General features: G+C 36.5%; 4 protein-coding genes and 3 non-coding genes across 7 annotated transcripts; 1 reads left to right on the top strand and 6 right to left on the bottom strand.

Moving 5' to 3' along the window:
• Nucleotides 1-417: 417 nt before the first annotated feature.
• Trnav-aac (transfer RNA valine (anticodon AAC)) lies at nt 418-490 on the bottom strand. Its single transcript has one exon. It is a non-coding gene; the product is annotated as a tRNA-Val (tRNA).
• Nucleotides 491-2197: 1707 nt separating this feature from the next.
• LOC149732853 (uncharacterized) lies at nt 2198-9008 on the bottom strand. The gene is made up of 6 exons (XM_089882919.1): nt 6427-9008; nt 4344-4572; nt 3941-4050; nt 3575-3718; nt 3081-3209; nt 2198-2871 (listed from the first exon to the last, which is right to left on the bottom strand). The coding sequence occupies exons 1-6, from the start codon at nt 6650-6652 to the stop codon at nt 2738-2740; spliced, it is 972 nt and encodes a 323-aa protein (XP_089739045.1). The 5' UTR covers nt 6653-9008; the 3' UTR covers nt 2198-2737.
• Nucleotides 4831-4903, bottom strand: Trnav-aac (transfer RNA valine (anticodon AAC)). The gene has a single exon. It is a non-coding gene; the product is annotated as a tRNA-Val (tRNA).
• Trnav-aac (transfer RNA valine (anticodon AAC)) lies at nt 5374-5446 on the bottom strand. Its single transcript has one exon. It is a non-coding gene; the product is annotated as a tRNA-Val (tRNA).
• A 149-nt stretch (nt 9009-9157) lies between the features above and the next one.
• On the bottom strand, nt 9158-11368 carry LOC149732852 (uncharacterized). Its single transcript, XM_089882925.1, has 4 exons — nt 11209-11368; nt 10880-11004; nt 10219-10380; nt 9158-10032 (listed from the first exon to the last, which is right to left on the bottom strand). Exons 1-4 carry the CDS (start codon nt 11240-11242, stop codon nt 9841-9843), a joined length of 513 nt encoding a protein of 170 aa, XP_089739051.1. The 5' UTR covers nt 11243-11368; the 3' UTR covers nt 9158-9840.
• Nucleotides 11369-13314: 1946 nt separating this feature from the next.
• LOC149732851 (uncharacterized) lies at nt 13315-16276 on the top strand. The gene is made up of 4 exons (XM_089882922.1): nt 13315-13598; nt 13927-14096; nt 14480-14666; nt 15345-16276. The coding sequence occupies exons 1-4, from the start codon at nt 13430-13432 to the stop codon at nt 15449-15451; spliced, it is 633 nt and encodes a 210-aa protein (XP_089739048.1). The 5' UTR covers nt 13315-13429; the 3' UTR covers nt 15452-16276.
• LOC149732850 (DNA repair endonuclease XPF-like) lies at nt 15606-24109 on the bottom strand. The gene is made up of 18 exons (XM_089882909.1): nt 23873-24109; nt 23533-23651; nt 23125-23299; nt 22635-22853; nt 22136-22249; nt 21560-21752; nt 21162-21273; nt 20466-20602; nt 19974-20132; nt 19460-19697; nt 18905-19091; nt 18586-18695; nt 17993-18107; nt 17549-17722; nt 17074-17222; nt 16725-16812; nt 16344-16484; nt 15606-15826 (listed from the first exon to the last, which is right to left on the bottom strand). Exons 1-18 carry the CDS (start codon nt 24086-24088, stop codon nt 15698-15700), a joined length of 2775 nt encoding a protein of 924 aa, XP_089739035.1. The 5' UTR covers nt 24089-24109; the 3' UTR covers nt 15606-15697.
• Nucleotides 24110-24131: the final 22 nt, after the last annotated feature.

Raw genomic sequence — 24131 nt, 5'->3', positions numbered from 1 at the left:
AAAACGGATGTTAACTTATTGAGGTATCCGCTATAAAGCTTTTTGTTTGTTGGTCTTTAAAAAAATCGGTCGGTCTGGTTTATAACACGGTTGGCATAAAAAACTTTAGCCGCGTGAACGTGTTTTGTTTTGCGTAATAGTTCAGTCCAAAAGTTTTACATTACGTATTGTACTGTGGGGCAAGATAAGACATCGTTATCACGTAAATACAGTATTTTCTGACTGTGTGTTTTGCATTAACAACGATCTTTTAAAGTCGCGAAAGCGAGGCTACGGTTATATAATTTTGTCAATATTAATAAAAACTTTTACCGTAATACATCAAAAAATGTTTGATTTGCACAAACTTTTAAACGGTCGCAGCAACGTAATAAAAGGATAATGAAGAAATTGTAAAATACTTAAAATAAATAGAACTGTTTCCGCCCGGGCTCGAACCGGGGACCTTTCGCGTGTTAGGCGAACGTGATAACCACTACACTACGGAAACCGTTGGCTAACGGCGGCGAGTACAGTAGTAAATTCAGCTTCGCTGTAGATATTACTTGTTCGTTACATTTTTGGGAGGCGCGTTGACACACATATAGCAAAAAACACTTGTGCACTGCGCTAAAAGCCCTATACGACATATGCCCAACATAGAGTTTGGCCCAAGCCCACCGCTATGGTTAAAAAAGAAAGATACAGATTTGGGAACCAACCGTATTTCGTAGATGCGATCCGCCAGATAGTAATACCCGACACCATTTGTTCCGGGCATCCTGGTTAAGACACTGCCCCTAACTGACGACAACTTCTAGCTATTTCTATGAGCATCAGATAAAAGTATCGCAATCGGCTGCCTTGTAACATTACTAACTTGGTCCACATTAAATCAGGTAAACAAGCTTCAGACACTAACATTATACATCCTATTTGCAGAAAACAGGTAAACGATTACACCTTGCTTACGTTCTGGCACCACAAGATACAATGGGCCAGTCTAAATAAGACTCTCTGCTTTAGGCGCTAAATAAAACAGTGACAGTTCCTAACCTATGTGATCTAAAAAAAAACACCTTTAAAAGGAAATTCCCGCGAGGGTGGTTATGGGTTGAATTAACTTAGCTAGGTGTGGTCAATAGATTATAGGTTATGGTGGGGTGGGGGAAGATGGGATACCTTTAGCACAAAATATATAAATAACCTGATCGTGTTTTAAACAATTAACAACGGTCTATGAAAGTCGCAAGGACAAGGTTTTATAATTCTTTGAATGTTTTTTGTTTACTACCAAAATGTACGAGAAAATAGAATGAAAAGGTGTCCCATCTTCCCCCATCCTACTATATATATAGTATAGAATAGGGGTAGATGGTGCACCTTTTTGTTCTATCTTCTCGTCCCGCTTGGTAGTAAACAAAGAACAACCAAAAAATTAACCGTATCCTTACGACTTCCATACCGCTGTTAATTGTTTAAAACACGATCCAGATATTTTGATTATATCTGCTGAAGATGTCCTGTCTTCTTACAAACAAAACGGAACAAGCGGCTAACGTCCATTCCACAAACCCCTCAGTGAACAAATGAAACAAAGCAGCCGAACCTCAAATTCTCGCGCATGTTTCGAAGGTTTCAAAATGAGCAATGAGAGAAGTCACGCATTTTGGTGAACAATTTTCAAAAAGTGACAGAAATCGTAATTTTGTGAAGCAGAATCCAAGTTGGAATGTAAGGCCCGTGCGAGTGGGAGAAAATGACGAGCTATGATTGGACGGAGGCTCCAGAAGGAGCAGCGTTTTTTCTCAGGAGTGGGAGAAATATGCTGGAAAATGTAGACGGGGTCGAAAAAATGAGAAAACACTACCAGCTGGGATACTACGCTCATGCGAACACGGTGTTGGAATATTGGTCTGCATTCGATGCTAACAGCTGGTATCACATCAGAAGACTGCATCATTTTATTCATTCTATTAAGTAAAACGTTTCAGATGACCAGGCAAACTTGGGCAAACGTATTGTTCCAATACGCGTTTACGAAATAAATAAGATATATGCTCTGCCAAAGCGGTATATACTGATGATCTAACAAATTATAAAATGTTCGTTGCGGACAAAAAATGTCCGTGACATGTCTGTCTTATGTCTTTCACAAACATCTTTGCCTGTCAGTACATCCTTTTGTTCGTCTTGAACATTTCATACCAATCACACATGTTGAAATAGAATGTATTTAAAGATTGTACTATCGGCACTTTATAATAATGTAACATAATTTTTCGCTGTACGAGAACTCGTATTAGGACTTGCACGGCTTAATATTTGAAACACGCACATCACCACAAGTAGGATCAACCAGGTACCAACATAAAGCAGGGGTGGGAATATTTTAACCGTAGAACACAACGTTTGAGATAGTACTGTGGGGTAAGATGGGACATTTTTACCACATAATATCCAAATATTCTGATCGTGTTTTAAACAATTAAGAACGGTCTATGGAAGTCGTGCTGAGGATACGGATTTATAATTCTTTGAATGTTCTTTGATTACTACCAAATGGGACGAGAAATAGAATTAAAAGTTGTCCTATCTTCTCCCACCCCACACTATATATGCCGCTAACTCCAAGCAAGAGGCCTCTTGACTTCCTTCACATTTAGTTCGTTGGCGGCTGCAAGAGGTTTCAGAAGCTTACTAAGTTGCATAGCGGGTTATTCCGTATGGAAACTTGAATACAATAAATTGAACAAGATTAGCAAATTCTGCACGATGCAGGACAACGCTCTCTGACGACCTTCTTCCAAAAACTTCGTTCAGAAGTACAAAGTTGTCTACGTGACCAATAAAAACAACTCATCTTGAAAGCCTGGTTGTCTACGCATCGTCCTATAACAAATCACATGCAATGTTAATATTAATATAGTACTGTGAGGTAAGATGAGACACCTACAGCACATAATATTTAAATATCTTTATCGTGGGTTAAACAATCAACTACAGTCATTAGGAGTCGTGAGGACACGGATTTATAGTTCTTCTTTGTTTACTACCAAATGGGACAAAAAATAAAATAAAAAGACAACAGAGTTTCTTACTCGATGTTGGTACATTGCACACCCCGCATGACCGAGGGCAGTTTCTTTGCAACCAGGATCCAAAGTTACCTCGACATGCGCTACCTACGCTCCAAACGTCGCATCTTAAAAATCGGTTGAGACATGGTGCTAAAAAAAGTTGAAACATAAAAAAATGAACATGTTAATTTAGAACAACCAGCTCCGGACCTAGGAACACATATAATAAGCTTGGCATCAATAGTAAGGGTGGGGAAGATGGGACACGTTTCATTATTTTCTGGTGCCATTTCATAGTAAACAAAAGACATTCAAAGAATTATAAAGCCACATCCTCACGACTTCCATAGGCCGTTGTTATTTGTTTAAAACACCATCAGGATATTTGGATATTAAGTGCTAAAGGTTTCCCGTCTTCCGCCACCATACTATATGTATAGTATAAAAACATGCCATTTTTTACGCACTAACTTTTTTCGTAATCCAAAAAAACAACAATAAAACATTATAAACACCTTGACACGATGGCATTTGACATGATATGCTTTCGGTTGTATTTCCTTCACATATATTTTCCAGTAAACATGTTCGTCGTCTTTGTTTCACACCCTGCCCACACGTTACACTGCAAGCTCCATAAGCACTCCATGCGGTAAATCCTATCACATAAATAAAGAAATCAATGAATATAATGATTGAATTAAATTTATTTATCGCGTGCCATGACAGTTGTTATAACACGAATATTCTGTTCCACAAATCTCGTTCCCGCTTACGAAGTACCACGTATATGTAACTAAGTAGGTAATTGCAAATTACGCCAAGTATAAAAATAAAAGTTTGCTATACGAAAGACTATGTACGTCTGTAGTTATACTTGCCTGCTTCGCTTATTACAGGAGCAGATGTAGTCGTCCTCAGGTTAACAAAGGCGCACGGTACTCGGGTGTAAGACCACGTGGAGTCAGTCAAATCTCGAAGTACGTAAACACTGCGTATACAACATGGAGTATAAAATATTTAGCTTTGCCGTGCACTTTGTTGGACCGTGAAAATACGGTCGAATATTACTGTAACACTTTTTGTCCATTATTGAGAGGGTACTGGTAAAAGGAGATTAAAAAGACACGCCTTACGCGTCTTCCCCCATCCTACTATGTATTATTCAGTCATCTTTCTAATACATTAGATGAGTAATTTAAAATAACAATAATCTGTTCATGGATTATGAATACAAATTGTTGTTAAGTTTAACGTATACAGTCGATATGAATTATTGCTTACAAGAAATTAATCCCTTCTTGGCACCTCCCTAGCCACGTATACGTCACTTGAGCTTTCTTTGTTACGTCATCAAGACTGCTGACAGCCGAACCGTTACTTGCGCAAGTTATCACAGAGTGACCAAAAGGTAGGTTAATAGATGACCAATTGCCCACTAAAGGCGCTGAAGAGTCGTGACCGAGGCGAGCCTGGACCATTACTTTGGAAAAGAGATTGCCGACCACTTGTACTGTAAATATAAATACTCGTTTAAAACAAAGCATAATATAATATTAAAAAATAATGATGTTTTATATGGCTAATGATAATGTTACTTAAAATCTTAAAAATATGGTTAACCCAATTTTTCAATAAGCAAAAATATGGTTAACCCAATTTTTCAATGAGCAGAAATATGGTTAATCCAATTTTTTTCCAGTGTGTTTAATCTTTTTTCCCGGAAGTTTAGTTTATGGAACGTTTTATGATTTTTCTCTAATGCAAAAACTGTTTCCGCCCGGGCTCGAACCGGGGACCTTTCGCGTGTTAGGCGAACGTGATAACCACTACACTACGGAAACCGTTGATTACCAGCAGTCGAAGTGAGCACTCAGTGCCGCAATGTAAAACCCATGACACATAACGTTTTCTTCAACACCAACAACTGTTTTGGCCCGATATATAATAAAGCGCGGTGGAATATTAATTTTGTTAAGATGTTTTCGCTTAAAAAATCTTGCTATAGTAGGGTGGGAGAAGATGGGACATCTTTAGCACATAATATCCAAATATCCTGATTGCGTATTAAACAATTAACAACAGTCTATAGGAGTCGCGTGGATAAAGTTCTATATTTCTTTAAATGCTCCATGTTTACTATACCCAATGGAACGAGAAAATAGATTGAAAGGGTACCCTATCTTCCCCACCCTACTATAAGAAATAAAATGTTATTACTCAGTTGGATTTACCGTTTCCACGTAAAATGATTTATTAATAAATAGATATTTTAAATTAATTTAAAAAAAACGTTTAGTTGATCAAAAACAACTGTTTCCGCCCGGGCTCGAACCGGGGACCTTTCGCGTGTTAGGCGAACGTGATAACCACTACACTACGGAAACCGTTGATTAACATCTGTCGAAGTGAGCACTCAGTGAGCCACCCACGACACAAAATCATGATCGAACGACAAACATGGTTAGCTCGCCACTTGACGACGATAAGCAGTTAACAAACCACAGTCAGTTTATTCTAGATCTAGAAATTCAAAATGAAAACCAAAGTGCGTCACAATTCGGTTGATTTAACCCAGTGGAACCGAAATTTAAACAAACAGAACAAGAAAGTCTAGGCCTCCAGCGCTGTGCATGTCAACGGTAGGCACAGCGAAATTCAAACTAAATTTACCGCTACGCGCGTGGTAAACTTAGCTGGAGGCAAACATCAACCACAATTATTCTCCCTATAAAAACTTAACGGGATTCTGACAAGGCTTCGGCCAAGGCCGCATGCCTGTACCGTTATAGATGCATTGATTAAACCGCGGCAAAGATATTGATCTCTAGGTTTCTACATTTTTCAACGCCTTACGTGCGATATTAATCACTTAAACATTACGCTTTTATAGCCACCTATGACCCGAAGTAACAATTATATTTCTAGACGAAGCGCCCTTTGGATGTAGTTATATGGTTGGGAGTAGTGGTTAAAACACCAGGACTTAAACGAGTAGTGTTATAACGCTAAGTTTTAAAAGTGAGTTAGCCAGTCAAATGGTTATTAAACAACGTATATAGCGTCAGACATCTGGGCGCAAAATAAAAAATAAAAAATTGTGTTGTAATAGTAGAGTGTGGGAAGTAGGGACACCATTTCATTCTATTTTTTTACCCTGCATTTGGTAGTAAACAAAGAACATTCAAAGAATTATAAAACCGCATCCTCATGACTCCCATAGGCCGTTGTTAGTTGTTTAAAACACAATCAGGACATTTGGATATTATGTGCTAAAAGTGTTCCATAGAACCAATATTAACCAACAAAAATATGTATTTTTTGCCCTTGTTATGTTTAATGTTGTAAAAAACACGAGCCAATGTACCTTGTTGCGATCCGCCGTCTCTTGCTGGAAAAATTCGAACTCTAAACGGAAGGTCGTCGTTTCTTGACGCAATACTTGTGGTTGGTGTTTCAAAATAACTTGACTGCCTGCCCATAGGATGACAACGGTCGAATACAGTAACTGCAGACACCTCCACAATTGTAGCCGCGTACGTGCTCGAAACAAGCGCCAAAACTGCCATTAGTGCAAACGATAAAATCTTCATATTCTTTCGTGCAAAATTTTAAATTTATAATCTTATGTCTGTTGAATAAAACAGTAACAAATCGTAAACTGTGAAGTTTTAATCTTACACGAACGTATAACGCTAGCCACTAATCCCATCTTTGCGAAGAGATACAGGATTAAACTGAGCTACCCGTCATCAAATTAAGTGTATACGAAACACCTGTTACTCGAGGTAACAGTTAACATGATATTCCAGTAACTTAGCAGCTAGTGTTATATATTTTCATACATTCGTCCTTCAGCCCGAAACTCAACTTTGAGAGCAAGTACCCTGAAACAGACAAGTTATATCCAAAACCGTTGTTTTTACGACACACGCTGACTCACCATAAAATGCAAGCAAATGCGGTCAAGGCGGTCAGGCTCCCGATATCAAACCAGTTTAAAACAGACTTAAGTGGATCGAACAGTGCTGTCATTTTCTTGGAACGGCGCAATCACGGATTTGGCCTCAAATTGCTAATCTCTAACAAAAACGTGAAACTGGTTCGGCTACCGTTACTGCTTAGCGGTTATTTCGCAGTTTCCTAAAAAAACGGATGACGAAGCTATAATCTTAAGGTAAACAAAACCCTCGACGGGGTGAACTTGTACCTAGCACGATGCCACTTAAGCCATTTAATCTGGAACTTATCCCAGCTCGCAGTTTAATTTTGCCTCTAACATCAAAGTAATTTATACCATCATGCTCTGTTGCAGGCGTGAGTTACAACAGCTGGTACGCACTGTCGGCTTTTAGTCCTGAAGCGAAGTTCGAAGCAGGCACGCGCTGTTTATAACTTGGATTCGATCCAGACATTACGTTACCAGACGTCCCTTTCTCTTCTACAACATACATATACCACAACACAGATATACACCACAACATAACACCTACACCTTACACTTCTCATAACCTCTTATACGGTCATAGCAATTATTAATATTTCTCAATAACTCTAACCTACATCGGATGACACGAAATCATATTAACATGGAACATTCACCAGTTAAAGTCCTGACACATTGCCAAATACCAAAGTGTTCAACTCAGCGTCGCGAATAAAAAAACAGTAACTCATGCTACCGGCAATATGAGCACTTCGACGCCGCACGTCTGCAATTTTGGCTTCAGCCGCAAAAAAACTTCTTTCCCAAACTCTAACCAGACTTGGCAAAGCGACCGAGAAAAATTCGGCGTGTCATTCTGCCCACCGATTCCATGATAACCTATGTCCCACATTACAGAATATGCGACCTACTTAGTTTAGCATATAACGAATGTGAATTCTTGCCTCGAACCAACAGCTTACGAAGCGGGATTGGAAGAAACCGCAGAAATCCGTCTTAACGTGATTATAGAAGCCTAATTCTCACCTGAGTCATCTTATACTGAATTAGAAGAGTTAATTACATGTAACTGTATCCTTTTTTTAGAGGAACAGAGTCTCGATCGCCCAAATTGTTATATGAAAGTGCGGAAATAGCCGATTCCTAATTTTACACAGGTCATGTACGTAACTTGTACTATCCAAATATTGAACCTTTCTTTAAACAAAAATAAACGAGACAATCAAATTATGCCAGCGTTCACACACCGGCGCTTAATAAATGCTTTGCCGGTTCACACACCGGCGCTTAATAAATGCTTTGTGTATATATACAACTCAATATACTTAAGCAATCATTGCAAATACTGGGTGTGGATTCTCACGGTAAAAAATTACAGGCTCTGGCATTTGAAGTTGTTACGTTTGAATTTACTCCTCCATAATATGCGCGGTACCTCCGGGCATTTGTCGTTCACGTGTGTTGGCTTTGCCTTGGTAAGTTGTATCTATCGGTCTTAAATTTAGGTCTACCTTCTTTTTACGTCGACATATACAATTTGGGACATCATTGAATGTGGTAAAATGTACTGGTAAAAAAAACGTTTGATTTTAGAATTGGATTTACTTTAAGTTTAAAAGTAAATGCGAGTTGCGTAGTTTTCGGTAGCCTGAAGCCCTAAAAACCCTTAAATTTATAAGCAAATCGCGTATATTATAACATTACATCAAAAATTGATATTTTTCGACACGTGTTAGATACCGCGCGGATGGAGTGTTTTTCTCCTGAGTTCTTACGTAATTGTATTTTTGGATTACGCACTTAAATGCTTTATCAGTAACAGTCACGTTTCCACGAGTAAGAATTTTTAAATTGCGGTAACTTATTGAAAAGTGCTGATCCGCCCATCATAAGAGTTATTTTAGGAGTGGTCCAGTTTTTCTCATCGGATTTGCCAGCTGTATATGCGAGGCAAATTGGTGCGTAAACAGAATAAGACACATAGCCAACAGTGCCTAACTTCAGCCTGCATGACCGTTAGTATTAATTACATACTGTGACCCGGGTAGCTTAACATGCCACTAACGTGATTGATGGCATTATGACCTGTATACATAGTTTAAATCAAATCAATTCGATTCATTGCTGCAGGGAATAAAATATGTCACATTAATATTGTTTCGACTTGAATTATTCTTAAGTTTAATTTAAACATTGTAATCAACAACTGCAAAGGTGTCAGTATAGTATAGTAGGATGGGGAAAGATGGGACATCTTTTTATTCTATTTCCTCGTCCTATTTGGTGGTAAACAAAAACATTCAATTAAATAAACCGTATCCTTACGACTTCTATTGACCGTTGTTAGTTATTTAAAACACGATCAGGATATTTAAACATTATGTTCTAAAGTTGTCCCGTCTTTCCCCGCGCACCTATAATTGTAAGTGAATACTCTGCAAAGGCATCAGTATAATATAAAGTTTATAAACGGTTATGGAAAACCCTATGTTATATAACAGTGCTTAAATAAGTCAACGTTATATAACAGTGTGGTTCTTTACCCGCAACTGTATATACGCGGTTAACAAATGTACTTTTATCGGTTTTGCGGCGACAAGCATGTTCTTATTGGCTATTATAAACGTTACAACATGTTTGAACAAGACTGTTCCAACACAAGTTGCGGTATATGTATAGATCGTGTGTTACTAGTTTGACATATTTACAACAAGTGGCGCTGTCGGAAAAGTTTCAGAAATCGCGACCACTTTAAAAAAATAAAATAAAAATTATTAAAAAATGTGAAGACCCTCTCATTTTTTCTGGCTGCGCCACTGTTAAGTATAGTCTAAATTAAGTTTCGCTATCCAGACTCGATTCGGAAGACGATGACGCTGAACTGGAAGCTCGACACTGTTTTTCTGGTTCAATATCAACGGAGGGTAAAATAATGGAGTTGTTTTCAGATTTGACGACTTTTGTTGGTTTTACATTATCCTCGGGTTCGGACTCAGAATCCGACGAAGATTGTTCCGAATCCGATTCCTATTTTAAAAAAATTTTGACTATATTATAAATGCCAGTGTATGCTTTAAAAAATATGAAAGAGATATTATAGCAATTGTTTGTTTTTGTAATCATTAAGTGGCGACGTTTTGTTTGCCATACTGTCGGACATCATCAGGGAATATCTTTACATAATATATAAATATCTTTCTTTTCTTATTTAACCTTTTGCGATGCTTTTGAACCTTTCCTTGCAGGTATTGGAGCAAGTGTACTTCTGCTATCCACTGACTTTGTGGGAGACGTAGTTTTTGTTCTACTTCGTTCTCTACTGCGATATATCGGCGGTAACTTCCTTGGTCTTCGAAGAGGATTGTGAATTTTCCACTGTGGAGATTTTAATAAACCTTATCTGCATATATAGTAGGGTGGGGAAAGACGGGACACATTTCATTCTATTTTCTTGTCCCATTTAATAGTAAACAGAGAACTTTCAAAAATTAAAAAAACGTATCCTCACGACTCTCATATATAGATTGTTGTTAATTGTTTAAAATACGATAGGCATATTCGGATATTATGTAATAAAGGTGTCCCATCATTCTCCATAGGACTATACGCACCATTTGCGGATGTTTAACATGATTATTGGTTTGGACTGTCCCACCCTTCGTTATTTACTTCAAGATGGATAAGCAGTTATACTAAATCGTCAAATCTTTTTAATACAAAGGTAACAATATAATTTTTCCGCGACCTTATGTTTTGGGGTAACGGACCAACTCGTCTGGCCTAAATCCTAGGACGCGCACATGGCGTCCAATAACGCTACAGGACCTCACCTATACAGAATAGATAAAATTGATTAAATTTTACCCCCTCTTACCCACGGGTCTTCCCACAAAACTTCGTTCAGTTTTGTTTCACCAGGGATCCGATGTTTATCCCAACATTCTTTATAATCTTTATACAGCTTCAACGTGTCCATGTGGTCGCCACCGGAACGTATTTCTGGCAATGAATAATTAATGAGCTCATTTTCTTGTTCGTGACCATTTTATGGGTAAATTGACGTCAATACTTGATTGTAAGATTACGCAAAAACGAGATAAAATTTTATACCAAACTTAGTAACTATTTTATTGTAAAAACATTTTACAGTTTTTGTCGAAATTTTTTGTAAACTCTTAAAAAAATACAATAAAAGTAACTTACTATAATAATACGCCCATCCGCTAGCAGTTGTCATCCTATTTATGAAAATATTCAGTAGCCTATTCCTTATTTCACAGTTATATCCTATAAACTTATGCCCGCATGTCTGTAAAAAGCATGGAAAAATATAAACTATATACTCGACTGTGCTTAGCTTTTATTTTAATATATAAAGCTGTTTTAAATCGTAAAAACTTTAACTATACCTCTCTCGCTTTCTGTACTAAATCTGCTGAGGCACAGAAGCGGTAATTGCCTTATATCGACAGAGATGTCGATGAAAATTTCCCTCCCCGTGCAGACGGGTACATCAACACGAACTAATAGCCTCCACTTCCAATGTTCGTACACAGAGGCCAAACAAACACACGTACACGTCGCTAAGGGATGCGTGTAAATGCGCCTAATAACACGACAGGGCAAATAAAAAGCGCCTGATATAGCAAAGCAAATGCGAATTTATTTGCGCAGGTTGCCTTAAGAGCTAAGTTTTTAATTTCACGACCAATATGCTTTCTTTATTTTCATTTGCGTACGTGTTGTCTTAAATGTCCGCCATAGGAAAATATTATCTAAAAGCATTGAAAACAAATAGAACCTGTTCTAACATCTCTCAAATCAACTGAACTGACTTACGCATATGCTGGCTTTATTATTTTACTTACTTTCTCTGTGTACCAAAAACCACAAAAGCCCAACCAGTTAATAAGCGGGAACAACACGTCATACGAAGGGATATATAAAAAATTCGCCCGTCTTCATTTTCATTGTTATGAACCGCTCTATATGACGTCATAAAGAGGTTATAATGAACACCTGCGGTGACAAAACGCTGACTGGCCACTGGTCATCGATTTTACTTCAAAATCGGATTTAAATTTTATGCGTAAATGATTTGTGGAAAGTTGAATGGATTTTCTCACCATTCATACAGAGGTTTTTATACACTTACATCATAAACGTTTTGATAGTGGTTTGACAAAGCGTTTCTACGATTTATTCTAAAATAGTACTGTGGGGTAAGGTGGGACACCTTTAGCACATGATATCCAAATATCTTGATCATGTTTTAAACAATTAACAGCGATCTATGGGAGTCGTGAGGGTAGGCATTTGTAATTCTTTGAACGTTCTTTGTTTACTACCAAATGGGACAAAAAGAATAAAAATGTGTTCCGTCTTGCCCCATCCTACTATGTTACCACATTTCTTTCGATTAGACTATAGAACAAAACTCGTGAAATAAAATCCCATATGTTTACACAACAAGCTTGTCCAGGTACGATTACATCTTGGAAACAAATCTTTCAGATTATTTCGAAGTCGCTAATGTATCAGGTTGAGTTGTAGTCTACGTTTATACAACTTTAAATAAATGTATTAGGTTACTATAGTAGCGTGAAACAAATTGATACAACCCAGTGGTACCTTATGATTTGTCAAAAATCTAAATTTTGAATCTACATTAAAAAAAACACAACTGAATCATCCACTAAGTTACGTATGTGATAACTCGTAAGCGGGCACGAGGGGTATGAAACAGAAAACCCGTGTAATGACTGTCGTTGCGGCCACGGGAAGATAAAACTAAAGTAAATTCTTTTATATCTCTCTTTGTGTGCAATAAGCAAAAAAATGTCATTTGTATAGAGTTATACAGGGCGATATTACAAGAAAAAATATTCGTTTTGTGAAAAAGGTGTAATAATTAACTGACTGTATAATTATAACTTGATTGTTTAACGTTCTAGTTTGAAGTAGCAGACACGTCACGTTGCCAAGTAACTGTCACGTGCCAGCACCCCCGCCACAATACTGACTATTGTTACGAATTTCTTTTGTTGTAAAGCGCTTCTGTGGCACTCGAAACAAGCATAGTGAATATCAGACCGGTATTCGGCAGAAGGACGGACACTTGAAATTCGAGAGTGTTTTTATGATTTTTACCACACTGTGATAACGTAAAAGATAAGTTTCAAGAGTGTTTTGTAATGTAGGCCTCGTAATAAGTCTAGGAAATTGTGGACGATATTATCAGCTTAATACAGAAAAGCTAGTAAACGACAGAAATGAATTTGAAAACCTTTCATATATATGACAGGTATAGGGCTTGTTACGTCATAATTACCGGAAATTGTAATAATTATGCCATTTACTATATTTTACTTTATAAACAGAGAAACTGTGTAGCAAAAGCAGTAGTTTTACCTATAAACACGATATGGCTCCCAATTCAAACGCTTTACCTGGTATAAATGACGCGGAAGTGAGCCCTTTGAGGGAAAACGAACGACCTGTTTGGTCAAGAGGGGGTACACTGGTCAGAAGACCGCCAGTTCGACATTATATACCCAAACACCCGTTTTATTATTCAAGCACAGAAATGTTTGGTAAGTGAAATAAAAACATGTAAAAAAATGGTAAAATGATTTATGTAGATTTGTAAAACGTATTGGTGGGCTAAGTTGGGCTACATTTTGAATTGAAGGGCCGCTTTAAGGTTTTTTGAATCATCTTATAGCGTAAAAATACTGCGCCTTGAAACCAAAAATGCGTTTAAAATACATACCAACCAATAGGTTACATTGTACATTAGTATTAGCTTAGTGGCAGTGTAATAATCCTCAGTTAGTTCTGTAAACATAACCCGTGACGTTTTGGTTTCGAGTTAAAACAGCCGCCTTTTGTGAAACTTTTTACTGCTTGTTCACAAAACAGAGACACAGAACAAGCCCAGGGCCACCTACGAAGCAGATACAAAGAAATTCGTGACGTCCGTGGCCGACAGTGACGCAAGAAGAGCGTTTTCAGCACCCGCGAGTCGAGTAACGCATTCATACCACAGTGTAAAATCTACTGGGTCGGGAAAATTAAACAGAGAAAAAACGGTAAGCGTAAACATGGTATTGTAAGAGTTTCGTAATCTCTGTAGAGTTAAATTAATTAAATTTGCTTGATGGTGCTGACAATCGTTACAAATAACACGGGCGTTTTGTTTCATACACCTCATGTCAGCTAAGAATTACCACGTATGTAACTTTGTGGGTTAGTGGGTACCCAGTTGCTGGAAAAAGCAAATTAACTTTAAAACTTGGCTATTTAGCATCGTCGTGGTGGACATGACAGTGGAATTTGCTGTGCGGATCTAATTTTTACCTAACAGCTAACATATAAGACACTTTAGGCTGTTTTTGAAACTGTTGCTATTTCAAATTTTGTCAAAAATTCATAAAACCATTTTCTTTAATTTTGACAATCTTGCTATTTCCAGTCGCGCAGTTCATTACATTCGAACATTCCAACCCCGGGAGTTGTACCTTGGGTGAGCACGCCAGTTCCTGGCATGCGAACTATACAAGATTACGACTTCTACAGGCGGACAGCCCTTGACCACAAGAACACGAATATCTATCACATAAAGTCAGGTCTACTGCCAAAATTTATGGGATACGTTCCAGGTAAGGGTTGGGCATATAGAGGAAAAGCTATATAATAGGTTGGGGTAAGATGGGACACCCTTTTATTCTATTTTCTTGTCCCATTTGGTAGTAAACAAAGAACATTTAAAGAATTATAAATCCGTACCCTCACGACTCTTGTATAGACCGACGTTAAATGTTCAAAACACGATCAGGATATTATGTGCGGAAGGTGTCCCGTCCACCCCACCCTACTGTTTAAACTAAAATAATTAGCCCAAAGCCAAAGTATCTGTTTGATTTAAAACATTAAAAATTTAGAATAAAACTGCTTGATTATAGCAATGTCAGAAAACGTGACCCATATTCGGGAAAATATATACTTAACAAGTGTTTCTGTTAAGTATATTTAACCCTTTAACCTTACAACAACATCGATGATATATCCTATTTAATACACTGCTGTTTAACTGATTCTTTTGACTTTCTGTCTATGGTACCTACCGGTAGGGTTTGACCCTTAACCCGTAGTGAGCATGAATACATTTCTTTCCTTGTGCTATCAGTTACTGAAACCTAGGTCTTCTCAGAAGCGGTCCAGGTCAGAACAATCAATGTTCTGTTACTTCTGCTATACCAGGCATAATGAAAATATTCTTTTAACGGCTCATCTGGCTCATTTCATCCAGATAAACAATGCCGTCTTTTGCTTTCCAGGATTAAAGTTCCGATACGGTTCAACGTTCGGGATGCTTACTTATAATGCAAAGGAGGTCGGCGTAGAACGAAGCGCAACGTGGGGAGGTGCGGTATCGCTTTTCTGATGCTTTGACCCAAAAAACACGAGCTATTATGAAGCGACAATTGTTTTCGTGACGGACAATGCATATAGGCCTCATACGGTCGGTCGAGCGCGCGTTGATTGCTGACCATAGAGTCGCATCGTCATTTTGATCTGAAAATTTAACGCATCGCACGTACAGTGCTTATAAGTTGTATTAGAAAATAATTTAAATGTAGAAATTGCACATCGGAAAGGGGAAATACCGCACAAAATATGACCGTCCGCTTTACTTTTTCTTGAACTTGTTGAACGGTTTCTTCCCGCCACCAAACGGTCGTTTAGATTTCATTTTCGCTGAGGTGTCCGTACTTTTTGAGGTGCTGGCGTCGTATTTTTCGTGCAAGAACTCATACAGCTGTTTAAAAAAATGGTGGTAAACAAAATTATTTACAAAAATTAATATATAACCGTATCCTCACGACTTTAAAATAGCGTTGTTGATTAATAATTAGTAAATGTGGGATATTGTATGCTAACGGTATTCATTTCACCCCCCAGTATTTTATCCCGAGCTTGGCTAATAGGCCGTAATCAATTGTAAATAACGATTTTACCCATTATGCACTTACATTTATTCTAACTTAATAACAAGACAATATGTTTTGCACAACCATAAGTAAACTCATTAAAAAACCTCATGCTCACTGTCATAATTTATCAGTTCAATTATGCAACTGTGAATTTTTGGCCAATAATCGACCATTTTAGCCTTTGTTGTTACCTTATTTAAATACTTAATCCAGTTATAAACATTTTCGTAACCTAAACGCAAAAATTAAAAAAAATTACAATTCTGTCAAAAAAAGCTTCTTACCAGTGTTTCCAGTCCAAATTTACTTATGTGTAAAATAATACAAGATTTCTATTGTCACCTGCCGTGCGTTGATCTTGCTCGACAGAAGTTCCTCCAGTTGTTCCTCAGAGAGCCGACAAAGATGACGAAGATCAGTCACATGATGAAGAATGCTTCGACAGTTCTTGCTGTTTATTCCTGGAAGTTTGAGAAGAAAGTCCTGAGGAAAAAGAAAGGATTTTTGATGATGCAGAATTTAGTTTAGTAACAGGGCTTTTTAACTAAAGGTTCTCGCCCCCCTAAATGGCTATTGTGTAAAACATGTGTTCCTTGGGGGTGTGGGGATGCTGAGTTATTACAGTTAGTCTACTCTATATAATCTCAGGGGTGCTCGCACAACCCAATTGATGGGAAAACTGTGGACACAGTTTCATAAATAATAATTTAATATGAAACTCACATAAGGGGCGGTGTTGTATTTCTCATCTGATGAACCTTCAGCTTCTGATGCTCCAATGGCAGCAGCTTTCTCTGGGTCTGGTTGCTCTCTGGAAAAATGAATGAATGTAACTTGGCTTATCCTCCTGTGGTCGGAAAAATACAGTGTTTATAACACAAGTGTGCTGCTTCACACAACTCTTGCCCGCTTACAAGTTACCATATATATTACTTTCTGTTAAATTATTTTTTTGTGGCGGTAGTAGTAGCGACGAGCCGTGGACCCATTACCTCTGCGTCTGGGTTAGAGGCATGCGTGCAAACCATTTTGCCAAAAAACATTCTACACTTGTTAAAAGATTTTTATCCACCTTGTAAGTTTGAGGTCATGGAACAACTCAGCTGCTGTAGAAGGTGAGGAACACCAAGCTAGTCTTAACTTAGGAAAGTGAAGTAGAAGTAAGGTCAACTTCTGGTTAAGTTCCTTCAATGTCAGTGTTGCCCCTGCAACTCCTCGTGCCTGGATATGGACAAAGGAATTGGTAAAATTTTTAAATTGTGCAACACTGGCATTGTCGCGGCCAGGGGTGTGTTTCGGACCCTGACTTCCCATTTTGCATGTGTTTTTTTTAATTTATTATAAAAAGTAATGAGTATTTTTTCTGTTTTAGTATTTAGTTAATTTTCATTATACTTACTCTATCAATGAATGTGTAAAAAAGGGGGATTTAATGAAAAAAATGGGTTTTACACCCCTATTATTTACGACCACTCCACTAACAACTGTTAACTTTTTAAGTTGTGCAACACTGTTAACTTAAAAATTGTGCAACACTGTTGACTTACTTGGAAAGAGAAAGCTTTGTTTGCATCGAACTCAATAAGCAACATAGGTTGTGAATAATGCCGACTCATGGCGACACATTGTGTATAGAGACGACCACTGCCCAACGAACCAATCAGATCGCTTAAACTCTTCCGTTCAACGCAGATATTTGGCGTCAAAATATAATCTCCAACCTAAAAATTCTCACACTTTTTAGGCCTTGAAATGTACTTGACGTTATATAATATAGCACTAGTAGGGTGGGGAAAGATAGGACACCTTTTCATTCTATTTGCTTTTTTCATTTGGTAGTAAACAATGAGCATTTAAAAAATTATACAACGGTAATTTTGTCTTCTATTGCAATACCTCGCACTTTATTGCTACACCATAAGAGCAGTTTTAAACTAAAAAATTAATTTTTTTTTATAAAACATCTTAATTTTTCAACAAATCAAATTTACCTCAATTGTTATCGGTTCAATCTCTATCCCCCTCTTGTGGAGCAAAGATGGAAGCTCGCTACGGAACTCTCGCATGTCGACAACAATGGTTTGTTTCTTGTCTTTAACTAAACCACTGAGAATAAAATGATTTAAAACTATGCGGTAAGTTATATTCCAGGGGTAATGGGCCAAACATGGCTTAAATCCCAGGACATTAAAAAGGAGTCACCCACATAGAACAGAATAAGTTCTATTCTAAATACTAAGAATTTAAACTATATTTGCTTTAAAAATTAAATTTTAAAAGAGGAAAAAATAAAACAGTTAATATAGCGGATTACCTTCAACTTTGAAACACAAATAATTGCTGTAATCTGTCACAACTATTATGACACCAAACTAAAAGTTGAATAAACTTCAGGCTATTTTTTTAGGATATAAAACACAATATATAAGTAAAAAATATTCAAATATGACTTTTCTAATGCACACTACTGATCCCATTTAGCTATATATATATCTCATATATTATACAATTTAGACTGCATTTTTGTCTGTTATTTATGTCATAGCACCAGATCCTAAAAACCAGAATATCTATAACTTCTCACCCTTGTCCTCCAGCTTTACGAGAGTTTATTTCATACGCTGGTTTCACGTTTCTTTCAAACTGAGGATCGTCCTTGTTTTTCCCTTCTCTCTCTTTTGGAATTACCATTGTCTGCAGATGAATTAATATTAGGTAACAACCGGAAGTTTTTCAGAAAAAAGTTGATATGAAATCCATTTCTATTTAAAGTTTAATGAGGTTCAGTTTTTTGAATGAAAAAAATTGAATAGGCCTAAAAATTATTTTGACATATTGGCCAGTTAAAAAATTAGTACTAGATGCTGCTTAAAACAAATTTTAATTATTGTAAATAAACTAACCGCTTTTTCTTGGATGAGAGAATGAAAAGCTTCTTTCTCTCTTCGTAAAGATGTTAAATAAACTTGTTCTTCCGCTGAGGATTGGAAAGTTAGGAAATATACACGGAGGGGAATTCCTGGCCGACACGCTTTATACACCTCAAGCTGACGAATAAAGTGGATGCTAGAGTCGTATAAGATCACATATCTGGAGATTGAATGAATGTAAGCGGTGGGGAAGCCAAAAAAATGGAGGGGAGGGGTAAAATGAACTTTTTGTTTTTTTATTATATACTTTTATCTTTTATGATTGTTTTTAAATGGGTAAGTCGAAACCCCTGAAACCTTTCTCCTCCGCTTAATTATACCTACGTGGTGGGGCAACACATACAGTCGACAACATCTATTTAGGGTGTACAGAAAATGATTTTTAGAGTAATTGGCCAACTCTGGCACTCGATAAAGAACCACCTAGCCACCCGCAAATAATATATTCTTTGTATTTTACCAATTTTACAAAATCGGTAACTTTGATATACTTGAAACAAAAGTTATATTTAAACTTTTAGTTCTGACCTTGGTTGTATCTCTTCTAACGCTCGAGACAAGATGTAAGGATCAGGATTCCCGTGAAGAGCGTGAAGATGGGTTTCCGGGGAATCAAGGACTTTCATTCTCCGGTATCGGATCGCATCAATCTCTTCATTCTCTTCTAAAGTCTTCCTATCATCTTTGGAGTCAGGGAAGATGTCCTCACACGAGTCTGGAGAAGTTGGGATCTCACTCGACTTTTTCTTCTTTTTTAACAGATCATCTGTTTCATAAATAGACTTTAAAACTACTGTAATTCTTACCAAACTCCGATCCAGGCATAGGCGTCAAACCTGGGGTGGCAGGGAAGGCAGGTTTTTCTGCACTACATTAATTTGTAAACATTAAAAAGGAAAGTTTGACAAAATGTACTTATTATTCTATAGCTAACACAAAAAAAAACATGTTTCTTTTGTTTAAAACAGCAAAATCATAAAAAGAAATTCAAACAAAACAAAGTTTTTACCAGGCAGATTTAGATTATACCAGTGGTTCATACCTTTGGTGTTTCCCTCATCAGTTGGGATAAGCAGAGACTTCTTAAACGCTTTGTTGTAAATCCTCAACAAAGCTGCTCGTGTTCCAAACTTGAGGAAATCTCGGATCATGTAGATTCCTCTCATCTCACTTACACATATCAGAACTTTACCCTCTCCAACTAGATAATAATAAGACAATTATGCCAATAAAAAGTTGCATATGCCTTTTATAGTATTCATCCGGCACCTAATGGGTTATTCAAGTTATCAGCCAAAGGCAGCCATACATAAAACAGAAAAAAAAACACATCCATAACTCGTAAGCTGGCATGAGGTGTATGAAACAGAACACCTGTGTTATAACGACTGTCGTTTTCCAGCCACATGAGGATGAATAAGTTACAGTATGTTTATTATTCTAGGTGTTAGGACTAAGTACAAATGGCCTTAGAAGGGTAAAAAACGGTATTATTATAAACTTATCGCATAGACAGGTTAATTCTATCACTTACGTTCTGTTTTCTCTGTTTGTTTATTAGCTTCACGAATTTCATCCAAAATTTCGAGTAGAATTTCCCACTTCGGACTCGCTTCAAGTAATGGACCTGTTGTGTCCTTGATAGGTTTGGTCTTTGATTCTGGTTGTTTTCTAACAAGTAAAGAGCATGTAAATACATAGAACAGTGAGTCAACTTGAAGAAATAGATTGCTTTGTGCTCTAAAAATACAGCAGTAAAATTTAAAAGAATTCAATTCAAGACTGAGAAGTGAGTATCTCTTTCAAATAGAACAAGATAGGCTGTTAATTTTGGTCAGAGCAATTACATATAAGTAGAGATGGGGTAGACTGCTATGTGCTTTCAAAGTACAGCAGTACATGTAGGACCAATTACTAAAAAAATAAATTCAAGACTGAGAAAAAAATACCTTATTCAAAGAGCATAAGATATACACCCACAATTCCCAAACTGATGTTGTTTTGCATTTTTCCCATAGCATTCTTTAATTTTTACAGGGCCACGAAATATTAAAATAATTGCAAAGGGTCCACCAGGCAAAATTTTAAAAAAGTTTGAAAATCACTGATGTAGACTGTTAATTTTGGGCCAATGCAGTCTTACAATAAATTAAACCACATTTCTACAAAGTTACCAACCTTATTAAAAATCCCACAGTAATTTCTACCAAAAAAACTCACAGTAACTTACACTTTATTGCCACGGACTCTAGCTCTTGCATGGCCGAACATATTATCAGCTGCATCGAGAAATATCCAGCCTGGATTGTTGCCAAAAGCTCGCTGTGTACCGCTGGAGCCCTCTACAAAGGAAATACAACACATGGTAAAAGCAGTGTTGATTATATAATATTCCAGGAGTTCAGACAATAAACTATGTTAACTTAGCTGTAACTGGTATTTTTCTGTATAATTTGAGGATAAATTGCTTAATTTGAGAATATATTGCTCCAGCAAAATTCTTAGGGTAGGCTTGCATACTAAAACAACAGCCTTTATATGTTTTTTAATACATTTTATGCATCCTTTCACCACTTCTGTAACTTTGTGGGTGATTATTTTAATAAAAACTGGTAAAACATATTTTACCCAGCATTTGTAGAAACGTTACACAATCATATTGTGCAAGGGCTTGTAATAGCAACCTCAGTGTTCTTAAATCTGCAACCAGATGTTTGGTTTTTGAACCGAGCTGGTTCCATATAGGGTCAAGTTGATTACGCACGCTTCGGTCGAATGATTTTCCTAAACTGTTCTCGACAGTGAATTCATCTGTGTCCAACTATAAAAATAAGTTTTAGAAAAATGGTATGAATATATTATATTATACATATATAAAATTTCAATCTCTTTTTTTATAGTGAAATAGTAGTTTTAGTTATGTTTTTATAGAAAAACTTTCCTTTTAGTAATTTTAATGGTAAAATCCTTAATTTTGAACAGTTAACTTAACGACAGCCTGATTTTTTTACTTGGTAAAAAAACAAATTCAGTTAATCACAATTCACAAATATCAAATAATCCATAATAAAAAGATGTTTGAACTTTTATTACAATTGCAGACAATTAACCCAAAAGCAATCTGACTTTTATGTCACTAGGCAAAAAACACGAATTTTATCCTAAATAATCAAACAATTCACAATGTTCAAATATTCAACTTACACCAGGATTGTTGGACTTTAGTTCCTTCAAACACGCCGACACAATCTCAAGCAACGAAGTTTGAATTATTTTCATGGAGTTTGTTAACTCAACTCCTATCTCTATTACTTCAGGCTGGGGTGGAACAGTTTCAGGTAAAGTGTTTACTGTTTACAAATACTCCTATAATTTACAAATACTTATAAAATTTATAAATACGCATAGAATTTACAAGTATATACTTATAGACAAGACAAATACTTAATGAATTTGAAATAAAATTGGTTAAAAACAAATTCGGAATTTTTAGATAAGAGGTTACAATAACTGAATAATATACATCACAAAAAATCAATCACAACCACAATTCGAAGGTATAAAAAATTCTGTGTCAATGGAAAAAAATTTGGTAACACTTTTTAAAAATGTATACATATATACTTAAGACTACAGCAAAATTATAAGACAGTAAAAAACTCATCATTAGCTAATAAAAGTAAAAAATGATCATTATCCTCACCTTACGTTTGTCCATACACTCAATAATATTGAGGTGAAAACGCGGCCATAAGAAAACTTTTCCCACGAACATATTTTTCATAACTTTTTCCATCCTGCTGTAACCCCCAACCAATGCAACCGGGTTATCTGTGAAACCCTTGATAAATCCTTCTTTGTTTTTCTGTCGGAATAAACGCAGAATAAAAGGTTCCTGACATGCATCCGCCATTTTGTGAGCCTGAGAAAAAATTTAACTTCTTAGCATGAAATGTTACATTTGCAATAAAAAAAAATAAAAAAAAACAAAAACGTTAAACTGGAATTAAGAAAGGTAGTAACTGACTACTAACTGATAATAGGTCTGTCAAAAAACTGCTATTGCACTAGAATTATTTACAGAAAATGTGTCAATAAACGCAACTTATTTAACCTCAAAGGCCTCTATAATGCACAAGTTTTTATAAATTTGAGAATTATTATTTTATCTGCATATATAAAAATATGCTCACTTTTGTCACCAGCATCCCGGAAACAAGATGAACGGGTATACGATCCACCAGCAGGTCCATGACGAGGATGCGGGAAGATGCAAAAAAGATCCCACCTCTAGCATACATTCTCTTCCTCTCTTGTGCTCCGTACTCCGATGTCATGATGCACGGAAGCTGATTTACTCCAAGAGATCTGGAAGATTTCTGATTAAGTTTTATCAATCATCAAGTTATAAACATAATATGTATTAAGCATATACAAAAGTCATAGTCTTCACTGTTTTTTAATGTTTAGTGAGGCTAAATGATTACAAATTAATATGTGGTGAATGCAGGATGATTTGAATAAACATATATTTAAACTGGTACTAGACAAACATAGATAAAACATGGAAAAAACCATTGAACACTAAAATTGTGTCTTACCTCAATTTTTCGATATAATATTCCTGCTGCAACTGATCAGTGTTTAACACAAAGACAAGTTCCTTAAGATCGGAATAAAGACGCAAGAAGTTGAGGAATATTCGATCCAACCCAAGACCCTGCAATATATTTGAAATACATTATACAACGAAACAAAATTTACTGATTTACTGTAGCCTTTAGTAAAATAAGTTGTCCACATGACCTAAACATTATTTTAAAGATGTTGTATATGTATATATATGTTAAAACTTCTTCTTTTGGGTTGTTTCCAAACTGTACAAATTGTGCTTCGTTTATATATTTATATATATTTGTCTATAATAAACAAGCAGTTTACCTCACACATAACAAGAAGGGCATTTTCCTGGTACATGTCAAGAAAAATCTGGTTTTCATACTCCAACATTGATGATGTATGATCAACCGATGATGTAGAACAAGATGATTTTGTAGGATCAGCAGGAGCAGATGGTGTTGGAAGATTAACTGATGCAGTAGGATCAGCGGAAGATGTAGAAGGAGTTGATGCAGGAACACTTGGTGTAAAATCCATGATTATTTTGGACACAACTCAATTTAGATTTTACTAAGTTTTT

Source organism: Ciona robusta, chromosome 8, assembly GCF_009617815.1.
Source record: "Ciona robusta chromosome 8, ASM961781v2".
NCBI classification, from domain to species: domain Eukaryota; kingdom Metazoa; phylum Chordata; class Ascidiacea; order Phlebobranchia; family Cionidae; genus Ciona; species Ciona robusta.
The sequence above is the reverse complement of the archived record's forward strand: the minus strand, read 5'-3'. Positions and strand labels throughout refer to the sequence as shown.

Coding starts and splice junctions, on each gene's coding strand:
- LOC149732853 (XM_089882919.1), bottom strand. CDS start 6,652: ATGAAGATTTTATCGTTTGCACTAATGGCAGTTTTGGCGCTTGTTTCG. Junction 4,051..4,343: donor CAAGAAGGGATTAATTTCTT/GTAAGCAATAAT, acceptor TTGTATACGCAG/TGTTTACGTACTTCGAGATT. Junction 3,719..3,940: donor TCCTGTAATAAGCGAAGCAG/GCAAGTATAACT, acceptor TTTATGTGATAG/GATTTACCGCATGGAGTGCT.
- LOC149732852 (XM_089882925.1), bottom strand. CDS start 11,242: ATGACAACTGCTAGCGGATGGGCGTATTATTATA. Junction 11,005..11,208: donor CGGATGGGCGTATTATTATA/GTAAGTTACTTT, acceptor ATTCATTGCCAG/AAATACGTTCCGGTGGCGAC. Junction 10,381..10,879: donor TTTTGTGGGAAGACCCGTGG/GTAAGAGGGGGT, acceptor AAATCTCCACAG/TGGAAAATTCACAATCCTCT.
- LOC149732851 (XM_089882922.1), top strand. CDS start 13,430: ATGGCTCCCAATTCAAACGCTTTACCTGGTATAAATGACGCGGAAGTG. Junction 13,599..13,926: donor TTCAAGCACAGAAATGTTTG/GTAAGTGAAATA, acceptor TTCACAAAACAG/AGACACAGAACAAGCCCAGG. Junction 14,667..15,344: donor ATTTATGGGATACGTTCCAG/GTAAGGGTTGGG, acceptor TTTGCTTTCCAG/GATTAAAGTTCCGATACGGT.
- LOC149732850 (XM_089882909.1), bottom strand. CDS start 24,088: ATGGATTTTACACCAAGTGTTCCTGCATCAACTCCTTCTACATCTTCC. Junction 23,300..23,532: donor TATTATATCGAAAAATTGAG/GTAAGACACAAT, acceptor GAAATCTTCCAG/ATCTCTTGGAGTAAATCAGC. Junction 16,813..17,073: donor CATGACCTCAAACTTACAAG/GTGGATAAAAAT, acceptor TCATTTTTCCAG/AGAGCAACCAGACCCAGAGA.